At 43.1% G+C, this 15,117-nt stretch overlaps 2 protein-coding genes across 2 annotated transcripts in view; one reads left to right on the top strand and one right to left on the bottom strand.

Moving 5' to 3' along the window:
* The window catches only part of LOC141111127 (F-box only protein 6-like), a 51,692-nt gene extending 44,268 nt beyond the window's left edge, over positions 1-7,424 (top strand). Inside the window, exons 5-7 of the mRNA XM_073603164.1 lie at positions 448-543; positions 5,028-5,163; positions 5,411-7,424. Coding sequence (XP_073459265.1) covers positions 448-543; positions 5,028-5,163; positions 5,411-5,563 — 385 coding nt within the window. The 3' untranslated portion in view covers positions 5,564-7,424. The remainder of the gene's footprint in view (positions 1-447; positions 544-5,027; positions 5,164-5,410) is intronic.
* The window catches only part of LOC141111128 (F-box only protein 6-like), a 128,337-nt gene that overhangs the window by 83,190 nt on the left and 30,030 nt on the right, over positions 1-15,117 (bottom strand). The gene's annotated exons all lie outside the window — the stretch shown is intronic.

Below are 15,117 nucleotides of genomic sequence, written 5' to 3'. Positions count from 1 at the left end.
AGGCAGGAGGGTGTGCTTAGCTGAGAACCTCTCCTCCTTTCCACCCCTCCTGAAGACTTCTGGAATGCATAACATAATTTGCCTGGCCTGGAAACCAGGAAGTAACTGAAAAAAATAAAAAAAGTTTAAAACCAGTAAATATGATATACTTTCCTATCAATTTCCTAATGCTAGCAATATAATAATTGAGAGAGAGGTTGGTTGAGAAATTTCCACTTTAAAACAGTTGTATGGAGTGGGGAAGGGTTAGAATGTCAGGATTTTTTTTTTTATATCTGTGTCTCTGTTATTTCTCCTTACTTCATGTCAAGTTGACAGTTGTCAGACAAAAGGGGAAGTACATATGGGGAAATATCCCCAGTATGGACACTGGATGAGGGAGACATTAGTTCAGGACCCACTATGAGCATTGGAAGAGCCTGCCAAAACTTATCTTTATCTTTCCAGGATTTGCAAGAAATCTCAGCTGATAGACCTGAAGAAAATGGGGTACAGCAACAAATTTATGGACACTTTTCAACCGGACATTGTCATCAAAGACTGGTAAAAAAAAATGTATTCCCTGATATTGAATTACAGTATATCACCAGGGCTGGACTTCTCAATAGGCCATAACTTAGGGCATCATGACCACCAAGCCATTGCTACTTATAAACTTAAAGAGCCTGTTGTGTAATACTCCATCGCCCCTTCTCCTGCACACATCTCTGTGCATTTGCAACTCCCAGACCTGCCGCATGCCCACCCACAATCTCCAGTTACTCCTGCTTCCAGCCTCCAACATGCTGGAGAGAGGGGTAGGACACATGCCTGTAAGGGCTGTGGAATGAGGACTGAGAGATGGGCATGCTGTGAAAGGCCAGCTGATGGTGTCTCTCTAGACCAGGGGTTTCAAACTCAATTTCATTGCGGGCCACATCAGCATTATGGTTGCCCTCAAATGGCCGGTTGTAGCGTAAGACTATCATAAGACTATGTATCTTCTCATTATCATATTGAATAATTGCCTCTGCATTCAATTATTACTTTATGCTGTGTACAGAATGCAGGGCTTAAGGGTACGCTGCATACAAAGTGCAGGGTTCAGGCATGCGCTCTGTATAGAGTGCAAGGTTCAGGTGTGCGCTCTGTACAGAGTGCAAGGTTCAGGTGTGCGCTCTGTACAGAGTGCAAGGTTCAGGGGTGCGTTCTGTACAGAGTGCAGGGTTCAGGGGTGCGCTCTGTACAGAGTGCAGGGTTCAGGGGTGTGCTCGGGTGTGCTGTATACAGGGTGCAGGGTTGAGGAGTGCGTTACATACAGAGTGCAGGGTTTAGGGGGGTGCTATGCACAGTGTGCAACACAGGCTGTCCACATCTCACTTCCACCCCTCCTTCCTGGCTCAGACCTCTGCACCACTCTCCTCCATCCCCCACTTCTGCACACATCTCCCTCCACAGCCCTCCTCTTTCCTCTCCACCCCAAAGCTTTCTCGCATCTCACTTACCCAGCCAGGCTCCAGTATCAGTGTACTGGGCTAGCAGTGTAGACAGTTCACCTTGTCTTGTAAGCATCGGTCCCTGTCGTGCAACATCATGAATGTGTGCAGGGATCTGTGAAAGCTGCAAGCTGCCTAGAGCAGAGCAAAGAAAGATGACAATCGGGCGAGGAGGGCAAGGGCTGAAAAAAAGCTGTTAGGATTGAGTTCACCTGCTGGTGGCACTGTGCTGCTCTGGGCTGTTTGCTGCAGCTCCAGTGTCCACCAGCAGGTGTCTCCCAGGAGCCAGCAGGCTGTAGTAATCAGTTACACCAGTGTTCAGCTGCCAGGTGGCTATTTAAGGCTGCTCCTCCCTTCCCCCAGCATGCCTTATTTTGATTGCTTCCTTGTTGCCAGAGTTCCTGATACCTATCCTGATCCATCCCGCACCCCTCTGCCTTGCTCCCTGCCCTAGTACCCAGACTTGATCCCCCTACTATGCATCCCTGCATTCCCTGTACCCTTGTCCTTATATTTGTACAGTATATAGTCAGTAGTTAGGTTGTTCTTGTTTCCTGGAGTTTTGTATGTTCATGGTTTGCTATGTATGCTTGTTTGTGTGTTTCATTGTAAATCTCACTTTGAGGCTATCTACATTGTTTGATCTCATTTTCCATGTGTAGCTCTATATATCTGGTCTCCCTGGCTGCGAGGGGCACATGACATGGCCTGGCAGGCTTGATTTGGCTTTTGGGCCTTGCGTTTAACATCTGTGCTCTACACATCATTGGTTATGTCATTACAGTACAGATTGTGTCTCTGTAGACATGTTTTTGGTTGTGTTTTAACTGAACTAATTGTGTTTCTGAGGGCATATTTACTTGCTAATGATCATTCACTGGCAAGTCACTTCTTATGTATTTATTTGTCTCATTCTTTGGGCAATTCTGCTTTCTGTTATAGACAAGAAATGTTTCATCATAAGCATTAATGATTATTTTATCATGTTTATGTGGACAAGTGTCTTTTATTGGGATGGAGGGTATAACCGCATCCAACACAGCTGTTGGGAAGTCTAGAGCAGGATTAAGGTAGCTGGCCTAAAGCCTTGTACACACGATACGATTGTTGGCCAACCGATCGTCTGATTTTTATCAAAAGGGCGTGTGCCAGGATCTTGTCTTGCATACCAACGGTACACAATTGTCGTGCCACAAACACAAACGTAGTGACATATTACGAGGAATTTCAGCTCTTGAGCGCCACCCTTTGGGCCCCTTCTGCTAATTTCGTGTTTGGTGAGCATTGATTCCGAGCATGCGTGTTTGTACTTTCGACTTTTGTGTGACGAATTTGTGTACTGACCATACGAAAATCAGACGTGCAGCCGTTGTCTGCCAAAAATGTACTAGCCTGTCATCCAACATTTGTTGGCCGAAAGTTGGACAATTCTCAAAAGTAGCGTACTAATGGTAAGACTTTAGGACAACAGTCTGTCAACAGTCAATCCCCTGCCAACAATAGCATCGTATGTACGAGCCTTTAGGAAAGAAAAAGTCCTGGTCCTGGATATCATACAATGTACAGGGGGGAAATTACTGAGCAAGTGCAAAAATAATCCACCTTTTCATGGCTTTGGAGATCCAACAATGTCAAAGTTCATGAATATTATGCTGCCAATATTTCTATGAGAATTCAAACTGGATGTGGCCTTTTTTTCCTCCCACTTTTAAAGCAAAACTAAACCCAAGAACAAAACTGTAATAAAGCATGGCATACTGTCTATTTTAAACACATAAAGTATTTTAAATGCTGGCTTGCAGTACATGTCCTTTCTACAGTTTTTATTCACTTTCAATGTACCTCTGAGCTTGCTAGAAGTCTGATTACTCAAGGATAAGACAATTCACTTGTATAGCCCCCTCCCACCTAGACATCAATGTCCTTTCCCCTTGCCCTCCACTTTCCCCCCTACATAGCCTTTTAGTAGCTAAAAGCAAATAAGAATGCTATAGAGTGCCACTTGAGTGACAGCTGGAGCTGTTGACATTGCATTCAAGATGGTGACACCCAACAGAAGTCTTAGGGCTTTTACAGATAAATATCATGCATAAAATATGTTCAATGCACATTTATTTTACTTATGTAGCCATGCCCCCGCAGGGGTTGCTGAATGTTGTGGTTCGCCTGTCACGCTGCTCAGCCCGACATCCATCTCTCAGTCATTCAAAGGCACAGACCAGTCCATAGCTTTGTTTTGTTTTATTTGAGGGTATTAAACTTGGATAGAGATTTGGGAATGATGGGATGCCCAGGAATAGTCAGAAACCTGCTTGGGACTCCTATATACACTCTAGTATATACACCTCAACCTTCTCTCCAGCATAAACACTTGCTGCAGACTGTTACTCCACCTGCACTTCCCTTGCTGCAGACTGTTACTCCTCCAGGCTAGCTAGCACCACATTGTTAGGCCTGACACGGCTTCAGCCAGGCCTCAGTGAACTGCCTTTTGCAGGCAGGGACCTCGGGCCCCTGTGGTGTAGTAATAGTTCAGGTGCTAGATGTCCTATATTCAGCTACCACTCCCAGATAGCTCTCTTCAGGTCCTGCCAGCCAGCCTGGCTGCAATGACCTCTCTCCACTGCCCTTTTCACAGTCCTCTCTTCTGGTCCTGCACCCATCTTAACTGCAATCTCCCAGTTCTCTCAGGTGTGCCTCCCCAGTCTTCACAACTATGCTCCACTCACCAGCCTTCCCGGCTGTGACCAGTAGTCCTCCCTGTAGACTCTAGGAAGTGTTCTCTCCTGCTGTCTTCTACTTGCTCTCTCATGTGCCTCTCCTTCCAGGATCTCATCACTCCTCCTGGATGCTCCTGAGCCCCAGCCCAGGGTCACCCCCTTCCCCCCCAGACTGGGGAGCTCCCTGTGGACCCCGACAGCCTCCACACTCCCACACTCTAGCTCTTCTACCTGACAGCTCCTCCCCAGCTGGTATTTCCCCAGGGATTTTAAGGAGGCCTGCCCCCTGCCAATCTAGGTTGCGGATTGGTCAAGGCTCCTTAGGATACCCCAGGCAGCTCCACCTCTCTTCCCCTCCTCTCCTAGCACTTTCTAGAAGGAAGAGGGAGGTGACAGTGAAGTGAGGCTGCCTGTGAGTCACCAGCTACTATCCTGAGCCACTCCCAGCCCAGAATGAAAGCAAATGGGCCTAGCAACCAGCTAGACCTGTCTAAATTGTCCTATTCTCATAAAAATCCTCACTTTAGCACCTACCTAGCTAGAGGGTGCAGGAACCCACTGGGGACTTATTTTTACCTTACTGTGGGCTACTATCTGCTGCTGGCGCCTCTCCAGATCCTACTAGTGGGGATAAAAAGTGAAGTGCAGGTGACACCCCACCTGGGACTGCAGCCGGAATTACAGAGGAGTTATCTGCTGATGAAGGTCCTGTCTGCATGGTGATGGAATTTTTGAGAGCATTTACGTATTCTTTATTTGTTCATTTACCTCTGATTTGCTGCTTACTTAACTTACTTAACTTAACATTTTGTAACCTCTCCCTTTCCCTCAGGTATGCAGCGAGGAAGGATTGCGGCTGTCAGTATGAGTTGGTGGTTAAACTACTTTCTAAAAAGAAGACGACCATACAGGAATTTTCCCCAGAAAAAGTGTTCATAGAACAGTGGAGCGACGCCTGTTGGCGACAGGTATGACAACGCTGCCAATTCTTATAAAGCCATGAGATCCTATATGGCCAGTGAATGCAGCCTCAGGCTGATGGGCAGTAATACAATACCTAGGTGGCCTATCCTGTAGTAGATTTATCTCAGCATTCCTGCAGCATTAAAAGAAAGACAATTTAGCTAATGTATAATGTGTGTATAATGTGTGCTCGCTAAAGATAAATGTTTTCATTTCATTCTTTATTCAGTATTTTTTCTCTTATTTTATAAGATGACGTGTAGGTTTAGTAACTACGGACCAGGAGTGCGCTATATATATTTCCAGCATGGTGGAAGGGACACACAGTTCTGGGCCGGCTGGTACGGAGTTCGAGTCACCAACAGCAGTGTCACCTTTGAACCGGAAGATCTTAGCTCTATATGAGAACAGGTGTTTGACACATTAAATCTTTTAATGAGAGCTCTAGAGCTTCACCAACTTAAAACTGGGACCCCGAGTGTTGCTTTGTTCTTGATAAAAAACAAAACAAAAAACAATATCATTGTGTCAATTCTCACAGCCTGGGGTGTTGCTTTGCCATTGCTCTGGAACCCAAAGCATCAATGTGTCTTTGTTCTAGAACCTCAACCATCACTGTGTCCTTTCTCTACAATCTTAATCATCACTGTGTCATTGCTCTACAATCCCAAGCATCATGGTGTCTTTTCTCTACAATCCCAAGCATCACTGTGTCATTGCTCTACAACCCCAAGCATCGCTGTGTCATTGCTCTGCAACCCCAAGCATCGCTGTGTCATTGCTCTGCAACCCCAAGCATCGCTGTGTCATTGCTCTGCAACCCCAAGCATCGCTGTGTCATTGCTCTGCAACCCCAAGCATCGCTGTGTCATTGCTCTACAACCCCAAGCATTGATGTGTCATTGCTCTACAACCCCAAGGATCACTGTGTCATTGCTCTACAACCCCAAGCACGGCTGTGTCATTGCTCTACAACCCCAAGCATGGCTGTGTCATTGCTCTACAATCCCAAGGATCACTGTGTCATTGCTCTACAACCCCAACCATGGCTGTGTCATTGCTCTACAACCCCAAGCACCGCTGTGTCATTGCTCTACAACCCCAAGCATCGCTGTGTCATTGCTCTACAATCCCAAGCATCATGGTGTCATTGCTCTGCAACCCCAAGCATGACTATCTGTGTCATTGCTCTGCAACCCCAAGCATGACTGTGTCATTGCTCTACAATCCCAGGTATCATGGTGTCAATGCTCTACAATCCCAAGCATCACTGTGTCATTGCGGTACAACCTCAAGCATCATGGTTTCATTGCTCTACAACCTCAAGCATCACTCTGCCGTTGCTCTGGAACTGCAAGTATCACAGTGTCATTGTTTTGGAGACCCAAGAGCGATTCTGTCATTGTTCTGGAATCCAAAATGTAATTTCATAGAACTCTGAATGTTGCCTGGCCCTTGATGCAAACCTCAAGTGTTATTCTACTATTACTCTGGAACAACAAGTGTCATTCTGTTATTTCTCACAACCTGCAGTGTCACTTTGCCATTGCTCTGGAATCCCAAGCATCACTGTATCATTGTTTTAAAACCCCAAGTGTCAATGGGTCATTGCTCTGAGACCCCAATTATCACTAGATCATTGCTTTGGGTCCCCATGCAGAAGTGTGTGATTGTCCTGTAACTCCAAGGGGTAGGTTTACTGAAACTGGAACACTTAGAATCGGCAATAAAACCTGGAAGCTGATTGGTTTATATGCAGAGCTGCACTAGATTTTGCACTCTCAAGTTTTATTAATTAACACCCCAAGTCATAGGCGTGTGCAGGGGTATGCCTGGGCACACCCTAATCACCCTGTGCAGCACAGATTCCCCCTGCTGATATTTCACCAAAGCTTCTAAAAAAAAATTGTAAAAAACAAAAAAAAATAAATAAAATTGTAAAAATAAAATAAAAATTAAAAAACTACGGACACTGTCTGAAAGGATCATGTAAAAAGCCCCTTGTGTTTTGCAATCTAATATACGAACTGCGCCTTTTGTAATAATATGAATGAACCATCATGACTCCATTTTGTATACCCCCACCATTTTGTATGAAGTCCCTTATTGTGTAAGTTCAAACTTGTGTAAAAATGTACAAGAATGCTTGCACAACATCCCCCCCCCCCTTATGTGCTCACTGCGGTCAAACCTGTTTTCGGAATATATATCCTGTTTAGCTTTAGGCGATCAGCCAAGATATGTGACTAATGACCAGATGTCTTATCTAACTCGTGATAGCTATATAACAAGTAACAAACTTGTATAACCCACGTATGCATTAAACGAACCACTCCCCCTCCTTTGTTCTATACTGAATATAAGCTACTTTCGCGCTTAATAAACTCAGACATCTTATGAATGCACAACCTGCCTCTCGTTCATTCGGTGTCTCCAGATACCTGAGGGCCCTGTTGGTGTACCTACAAGAAGGGTAGACGTCCATAATACCTACTATTTCGTTTCACTGCCCTACTGACACCAACCTCTGCTCTACTGACACCATCCACTACCCTACTACATTTTAAAATGTTTACATTTATTTAGAGAGTGTGTGTGCGTGTGTGTGTGTGTGATATATATATATATATATATATATATATATATATATATATATATATATATATATATATATATATATGTGTGTGTGTGTGTGTGTGTGTGTGTGTGTGTGTGTGTGTGTATATATATATATATATAGGCATGTGTGTTGGGACCTCAAGTGTCAGTATGTCATTGTCCTAGAAGCCCAAGTATAACTCATTCCCAATCGGCGGTGGATCATTTTTTAAAGGGCGGCATACCAGGGGCTGGCATGCTTTCAGAAGTCAATCCTGCTGCCTTTTAAATGTCTGCTTTTTTTTAAATTCCAAGGGGGATTTTATATGAAAATTCTGCACTGCAACTGTGAGCCAAGCATTTGGGTGCAACCATTAACACCAGTGGGTGAGTTGGACAAGCGGTGCTACCTGTCAAACTCTCCAGACTGAGTTAAAATGCTTTGACTGTAAAACAGAACATTGCATCCACATATCCGACTGCATTGTTAGAATTTAGGTGGGTGACTGGGGGGCAGTAAAACTGCAGTTCTGCTCAGGTACTGCCCCGTGGCTGTCCATGTGAAAGAGCCCCCTACAGGTCTTGTCCCTGCCTCTTATGTTGATGTCTCCCTCTTACTGCAAGTGACCAGCTGGCCATCAACAATTTCTGCAATCAGCTTGGTTCAGTGATCACTCCTAGGACCGTGTGGGTACAGCACCTAACCTCTCTGATCTGCAGCTTCCTCCACACATCATTGGAGTCAGCAAGTATTCCCCCCCTCCTCCTCTCCATCATACAGATAGGAACACATTTCGGGGCCTTGCCCCCCTATCAGCCTAGCAACCAGACCCCATGTTATCCATTTTATATCACCGGTAGATGCTTCGGTGAGTGTTTAGTTATAATGAACTGCTTCCTTTACAAGCGCTGAGTCTTACATTTCATACATTTAGAACTTATAGCCAAGTATATAACAATTCTAAGCAAATAATACATCATTTGAATATCAATACAATTAAATACAGTTAATCATTTAGTTGGGATTTCATGAATGATAAATAATAATTATGTTTGTTATTTATAATTACTTATTTTTCTCTGTTGACTAATGGGGTTGCTATATGTACATATGTATAAAGAAGTATAAATGTGCCATATAAAGTGGTTTATATTTTCAGTCTTTACTAATTTACTAAGTTCCTATTTCTAATTCAACTTACAGCTGAGGTTATAACAACTGCAAGCAAAGTTATACAATACAATTAAAATCATTAGTAAAACAATACAATTAAATGCAAATAAATAGTTGAGATTTCATAAATGCCTGTCCTTTAAAATTCCTTTTTTAATGTTGTCTTCTATACTGGTCTGTATTTTCGGTCTTAGCTAATCTATTGTTTCTATTTTTAATTATTAATTTAGCCAATTTACAGCAAAGGTTATAGCAACAACTTTAAGTAAGATTATAAAATCAAATCATTAGAATATCAGTACAATTAAATACAGGCAAATACAAATAATTTGTTGGGATTTCATAAATGGCAAATAATACTTATGTCTATCTAAAATTAATTATTTTTCAATGTTGTCTAATAAACTGGTCTATATGTTTGGTCTTGGCTAAATTACTATTTTATTTATTCAACTTACAGCCAATATTATAGCAACAACTCTATGCAAAGTTATAAAATAAAAATACAATCATTAGAAAATTCATGCAATTAAATAGAGCTAAATACAAATCCTGCTGGTCGGATTTCCTATCTGATATACCGGTATTTATTATGTCTGTTGTTTAAATTTCCTTATTTTTCAATGGTGTCTCTATGTGTAAATATGTATTGTGAAGTATAAATATGCCATATAAATGAGTCTATATTTCCAGTCTTAGATAAATTATTGTTCCCACTCATCACTGTTTCTATTTTTTTTATTTAGCTAAGACTGATAAAATAGGAATAGTAATCTAACTAATGGCAAGTACACACGATCCGAAAATCGGACGAAAAATACCACTTTTGACGTGATCGTACGATAATCGGATCGTTAGTACAGAGCTTTCGAGAGCCGATCAGGACCATTCATCCGATATTATTAGATCGGACAAGCACGAAAATTTTCCTCGTATGACACCAGATCGTACGATTTTCGTTTAGTCAGTACAGTACAATAAAAATACACTACATCACTTCAGATTTTTTTTTTTTTTTTCTGTCGTACGAGAATTTTCGTGACTTTAGTAACCTATTCAATTTCTACTTGCGACTATTAAGTGAAAAAAGTCGTCCAAATTTTGAATCATGTGTACGGGCCTTAAAGCGGAGTTCCACCTAAAAATGGAACTTCCCCTTTTCTGGTTCCCCCCCCCCTCCGGTGTCACATTTGGCACCTTTAAGGGGGGAGGGGGGAGCAGATACCTGTCTAATCCAGGTATTTTGCTCCTACTTCCGGGCATAGATACCCGAGCCACCCGCGGGTATCTACGCCACCCACCCCTTCCCCCCTGCTGTCTTCTGGGAGACACACAGGTCCCAGAAAACAGCAGGGACCAGTGGGATAGCACAGCGCGAGTTGCACATGCACAGTAGGAAACCAGGAAGTGATGCCGCAAGGCTTCACTTCCTGATTATCTTACTGAGGATGGTGGCGGCAGCACCCGACAGCCGAGGGATAGATCGGCTTCGGGTGCCGACATCGCGGGCGCCCTGGACAGGTAAGTGTCCATATTTTAAAAGTCAGTAGCGGCAGTATTTGTAGCTGCTGACTTAAAAAAAAAAATTAGGCGGAACTCTGCTTTAAGACTGAAAATATAGACCACTTTATTTTTCTAAACCCTGTATACCTTATGTTTTTATATTCTTATATTCCCAGATTGTGATGGGAACTGGTACTATAGATATGTGGAGAGTTTTTAGATATGCAGATTTTATGTAAAAATAATACATAAAAAAAAATTAAAAATGTATGTGTATAATAAATATAAATATATATATATATATATATATATATACACACACACACACACACATACACACACATACACACATACACACTTTATACATTTTATATAAATTCAGGTACAGGTGCAGGTGCCTGCATTTGAAAAATGCATTTAGTGATGTATAACCCTTTGATGCCTGAAGGTAATACAAATCTTAACACCTGAATGCAGTTTTGCAACTTTTGCATGTGTTAACAAAACTGTACACTATATTATCAAAAGTATTGGGATGCCTGCCTTTACGCACACATGAACTTTAATGGCATCCCAGACTTATGCCCTGTACACACGATCAGACTTTCCGACAACAAAACCGTCGATTTTTGTTCAATGGTTGTTGGCTCCAACTTGTCTTGCATACACACGGTCACACAAATGTTGGCCAACAATTACGAATGTAGTGACGTACAAGACATACGGCGAGCCGATAAAAAGGAAGTTCAGTAGTGATGCGTGATTCCGAGCATGCGTGTTTGTACTTTGGACTTTTGTCCGACGGACTTGTGTACACACACTCGGAAAATCTGACAACACATGTTTGTTGGCGGAAAATTTGAGAGCATGCTAGCCAACATTTGTTGGCGGAAAGTCCGCCAACAAATGTTCGATGGAGCATACACACGGTCGGAATTTCCGCCAACAAGCTCACATCTAACATTTGTTGTCGGAAAATCCGATCGTGTGTACAGGGCATTAGTCCGTAGGGTGCAATATAGATTTGGCCCACCCTTTGCAGCTATAACAGCTTCAACTCTTCTGGGAAGGCTGTCCACAAGGTTTAGGAGTGTCTATGGGAATGTTTGACCATTCTTCCAGAAGCGGTCAGGTGAGTTAGTGAGGTCAGGCACTGATGTTGGACGAAAAGGCCTGGCTCCCAGTCTCCGCTCTAATTCATCCCAAAGGCGTTCTATTGGGTTGAGGTGAGGACTCTGTGCAGGACAGTCAAGTTCCTCCACCCCAAACTCACTCATCCATGTCTTTATGGACCTTGCTCACAAATGTGCTTCTGGAAGAATGGTCAAACATTCCCATAGACACACTCCTAAACCTTGTGGACAGCCTTCCCAGAAGAGTTGAAGCTGTTATAGCTGCAAAGGGTGGATCAACTCAATATTGAACCCTACGGACTAATGCCCTATACACACGGTCGAACATTGATCGGACATTCCGTCAACAAAATCCATGGATTTTTTCCGACGGATGTTGGCTCGAACTTGTCTTGCATACACACGGTCACACAAAGTTGTCGGAAAATCTGATAGTTCTGAACGTGGTGACGTAAAACACGTACGTCGGGACTATAAACGGGGCAGTAGCCAATAGCTTTCGTTTCTTCATTTATTCTGAGCACTTTGTGTGCCAGATTTGTGTACACACGATTGGAATTTCCGACAACGGATTTTGTTGTCGGAAAATTTTATAGCAAGCTCTCAAACTTTGTGTATCGGAAATTCCTATGGAAAATGTGTGATGGAGCCTACACATGGTCGTAATTTCCGACAACAAGGTCCTATCACACATTTTCCATCGGAAAATCCTATCGTGTGTACGGGGCATAAGACTGGGATGCCATTAAAGTTCATGTGTATGTAAAGGCGGGTGTCCCATAGTTCATCACAACTACTTAGTGTATCCAAGTAAATCACCTTGTTTTTTTTCATCATAAACCGGGCCTTTATTTGGTGGTAAATGGTAATGAATATCTCATGTTTTTGTATCATTATCTAATGAAAACTAGCCCAATAAAAAGTATATATATATATATATATATATATATATATATATATATATATATATATATATATATTTATTTATTTTTTAAATTTCAGCTGCAGGTTATGTATTTCTTGCCAAGACCATGACTTACCACCAAAATAAACCCAGAATGGAATATCCTACTGGTATTCATAGCGATACCATATACTGTACATATGTGTATATTATATGTTGTTTGTACCTGTAGTAGGGCCAAGAAACAATAGTGTGTATTTTGTTTTTTATCTCACTCAAAACACATGATCCTACCTAAAACAACATACTGACAATGACCTTTGACCTTGATATTTGATCCCTGACTGATACTTGTAAGTCTCGGTTCACAATGCAGCGATGCGGGAACCATGCGAATCCAGTGCGGGTTCCCACATCGCATACAACTCGCAGGCAGTTCACACTGCCCTATGCAAACTGCTGGGAGCGTCAATAGAAAGTTAATGACACCCTCTTTTCAGTTCGCATATCGCAGTGCGAGCTGTAAATTCAGACAGAAATTGGATTGCATGGGTGTGAACACCCATGCAATCCGGTTCTAGTTCGGACCAAAAAAGGGTCCTGTGTGAGTTTGGTCCGAATGTGATGCAAATTCAGCCAGACAAGCTGCATGGCTGAGTTACCATCACACAGACATCGCATGTGATTTGCACAGCAGTAATGTCTGACATCGCAGCAGTGGGAACCGGCCCTTAGGCCCCTTTCACACTGGGGCGGTTTGCAGGCGTTATTGCGCTAAAAATACCGCCTGCAAACCGCCCCTAAACAGCCTCCGCTGTTTGTTCAGTGTGAAAGCCCGAGGGCTTTCACACTGAAGCAGTGCGCTGGCAGGACGGTAAAAAAAGTCCTGCCAACCGCTTCTTTGGAGCGGTGAAGGAGCGGTGTATTCACTGCTCCTAAACCGCTCCTGCCCATTGAAATCAATGGGACAGCGCGGCTATACCGCGGTAATACCTCAGCTATAGCCGCGCTGTACGAGCGGATTTAACCCTTTTTCGTCCGCCAGCGGGGGTTAAAACCGCACCGCTAGCGGCCGAATACAGCCGCAAAAACCACGGTAAAACAGCGCTAAAAATAGCGCTGTTTTACCGCCGACGCCCCCACCGCCCCAGTGTGAAAGGGGCCTTACTGTTACTAGAAATTACTTGTACTTCTTCAGACATTGGTTATAACCTTGAATGTTTTATTTTTTAACTGATGTACAATATAGCAAAATATGTAAAAAGGAAATTAAGGCTGCAAAAACTCAAAGCAAACTACAGGTTGCAAAAGAGAGAAGGGCAAACACGCAAAAATTCTTCAAATATATTAACCACTTGCTGACTGGCGCTCGTCGATGTATGTCGGCAGAATAGCTCTCCTGCGCAAAAGGCGTACCTGTACGTCCCTCTGTAAAAGCAGGATAACGGAAACAGGAGCGTGCCCACTGGTCCCGCAGACTCGATGTCTGCCGTAGGCCCGCAATCGTGGTGAGGAGAGGCAGAACGGGGAACTGCCTATGTACACAAGCCATTTCTCCGTTCTGCATAGTGACATAACAGAGATCTACTGTTCCCAGTGATCGGGAACAGTTAACTCTGTCATGTTTCAGTAAGCCCATCCCCCCTACAGTTAGAACACACTAAGGGAACACACTTCACCCCTTGATTGCCCCCTAGTGTTAACCCTTTCCCTGCCAGTGTTATTTTTACATTGATCAGTGCATTTTTTTTTTAGCACTGATCAATGTAATAATGTCACTGGTCCCCAAAAAAGTAATTTGGGGCCAGATTTGTCCACCGCAATGTTGCAGCCCTTTTAGAAGATCATTTTGAGTTGGTGACAAAGAGAAGGCAAAATTTATTAACCACTTGCCAACCATCCGCCCCAGTTGTACTGTGGCAGAATGGCACGGTTGGGCGAAACGATGTTCTGTAATGTCGCTTCACCCCGTGGCCACTAGGGGGCACGCGCGCCCCCCCCCCCCCCCCGAGCCGCTGCGAGTGCCCGGCAGTCATGATCACCGCCAGGCTCCCGCGATCGCTCGGGGCACACGGAGAACTGGGATCACACAGTTTTCTGTTCTCTGAGGGGAGAACAGACAGATCGTCTGTTCATACAGAGTATGAACAGCGATCTGTCATCTCCCCTGCACACTCCCCTCCCCCCTTCAGTTAGAACACAAACTAGGGAACACAAACCCTTGCTTGCCCTCTAGTGTCAACCCCTTCACTGCCAGTGACATTTTTACAGTAATCAATGCATTTTCTATAGCATTGATTGCTGTATTAATGCCAATGGTCCCAAAAATGTGTCAAAATTGTCCGATAAAAATTGCAGATCGCCGCCATTACTAGTAAAAAAAAAAAAAAATAATAGAAATGCCATAAAACTATCCCCTATTTTGTAGGCGCTATAACTTTTGCGCAAACCAATCAATATATGCTTATTACGATTTTTTTTACCAAAAATATGTAGAATACATATCGACCTAAACTGAGGAAATAAATATTTTTTTTATATATTTTTGGGGATATATATTATAGCAAAAAGTTAAAAAAATGTGTTTTTTTCAAAATGGTCGCTCTATTTTTGTTTATAGCGCAAAAAATAAAAACCGCAGAGGTGA

The sequence above is a fragment of the Aquarana catesbeiana genome, linkage group LG10, assembly GCF_042186555.1.
Source record: "Aquarana catesbeiana isolate 2022-GZ linkage group LG10, ASM4218655v1, whole genome shotgun sequence".
Taxonomy (NCBI): Eukaryota; Metazoa; Chordata; class Amphibia; order Anura; family Ranidae; genus Aquarana; species Aquarana catesbeiana.
The sequence above is the reverse complement of the archived record's forward strand: the minus strand, read 5'-3'. Positions and strand labels throughout refer to the sequence as shown.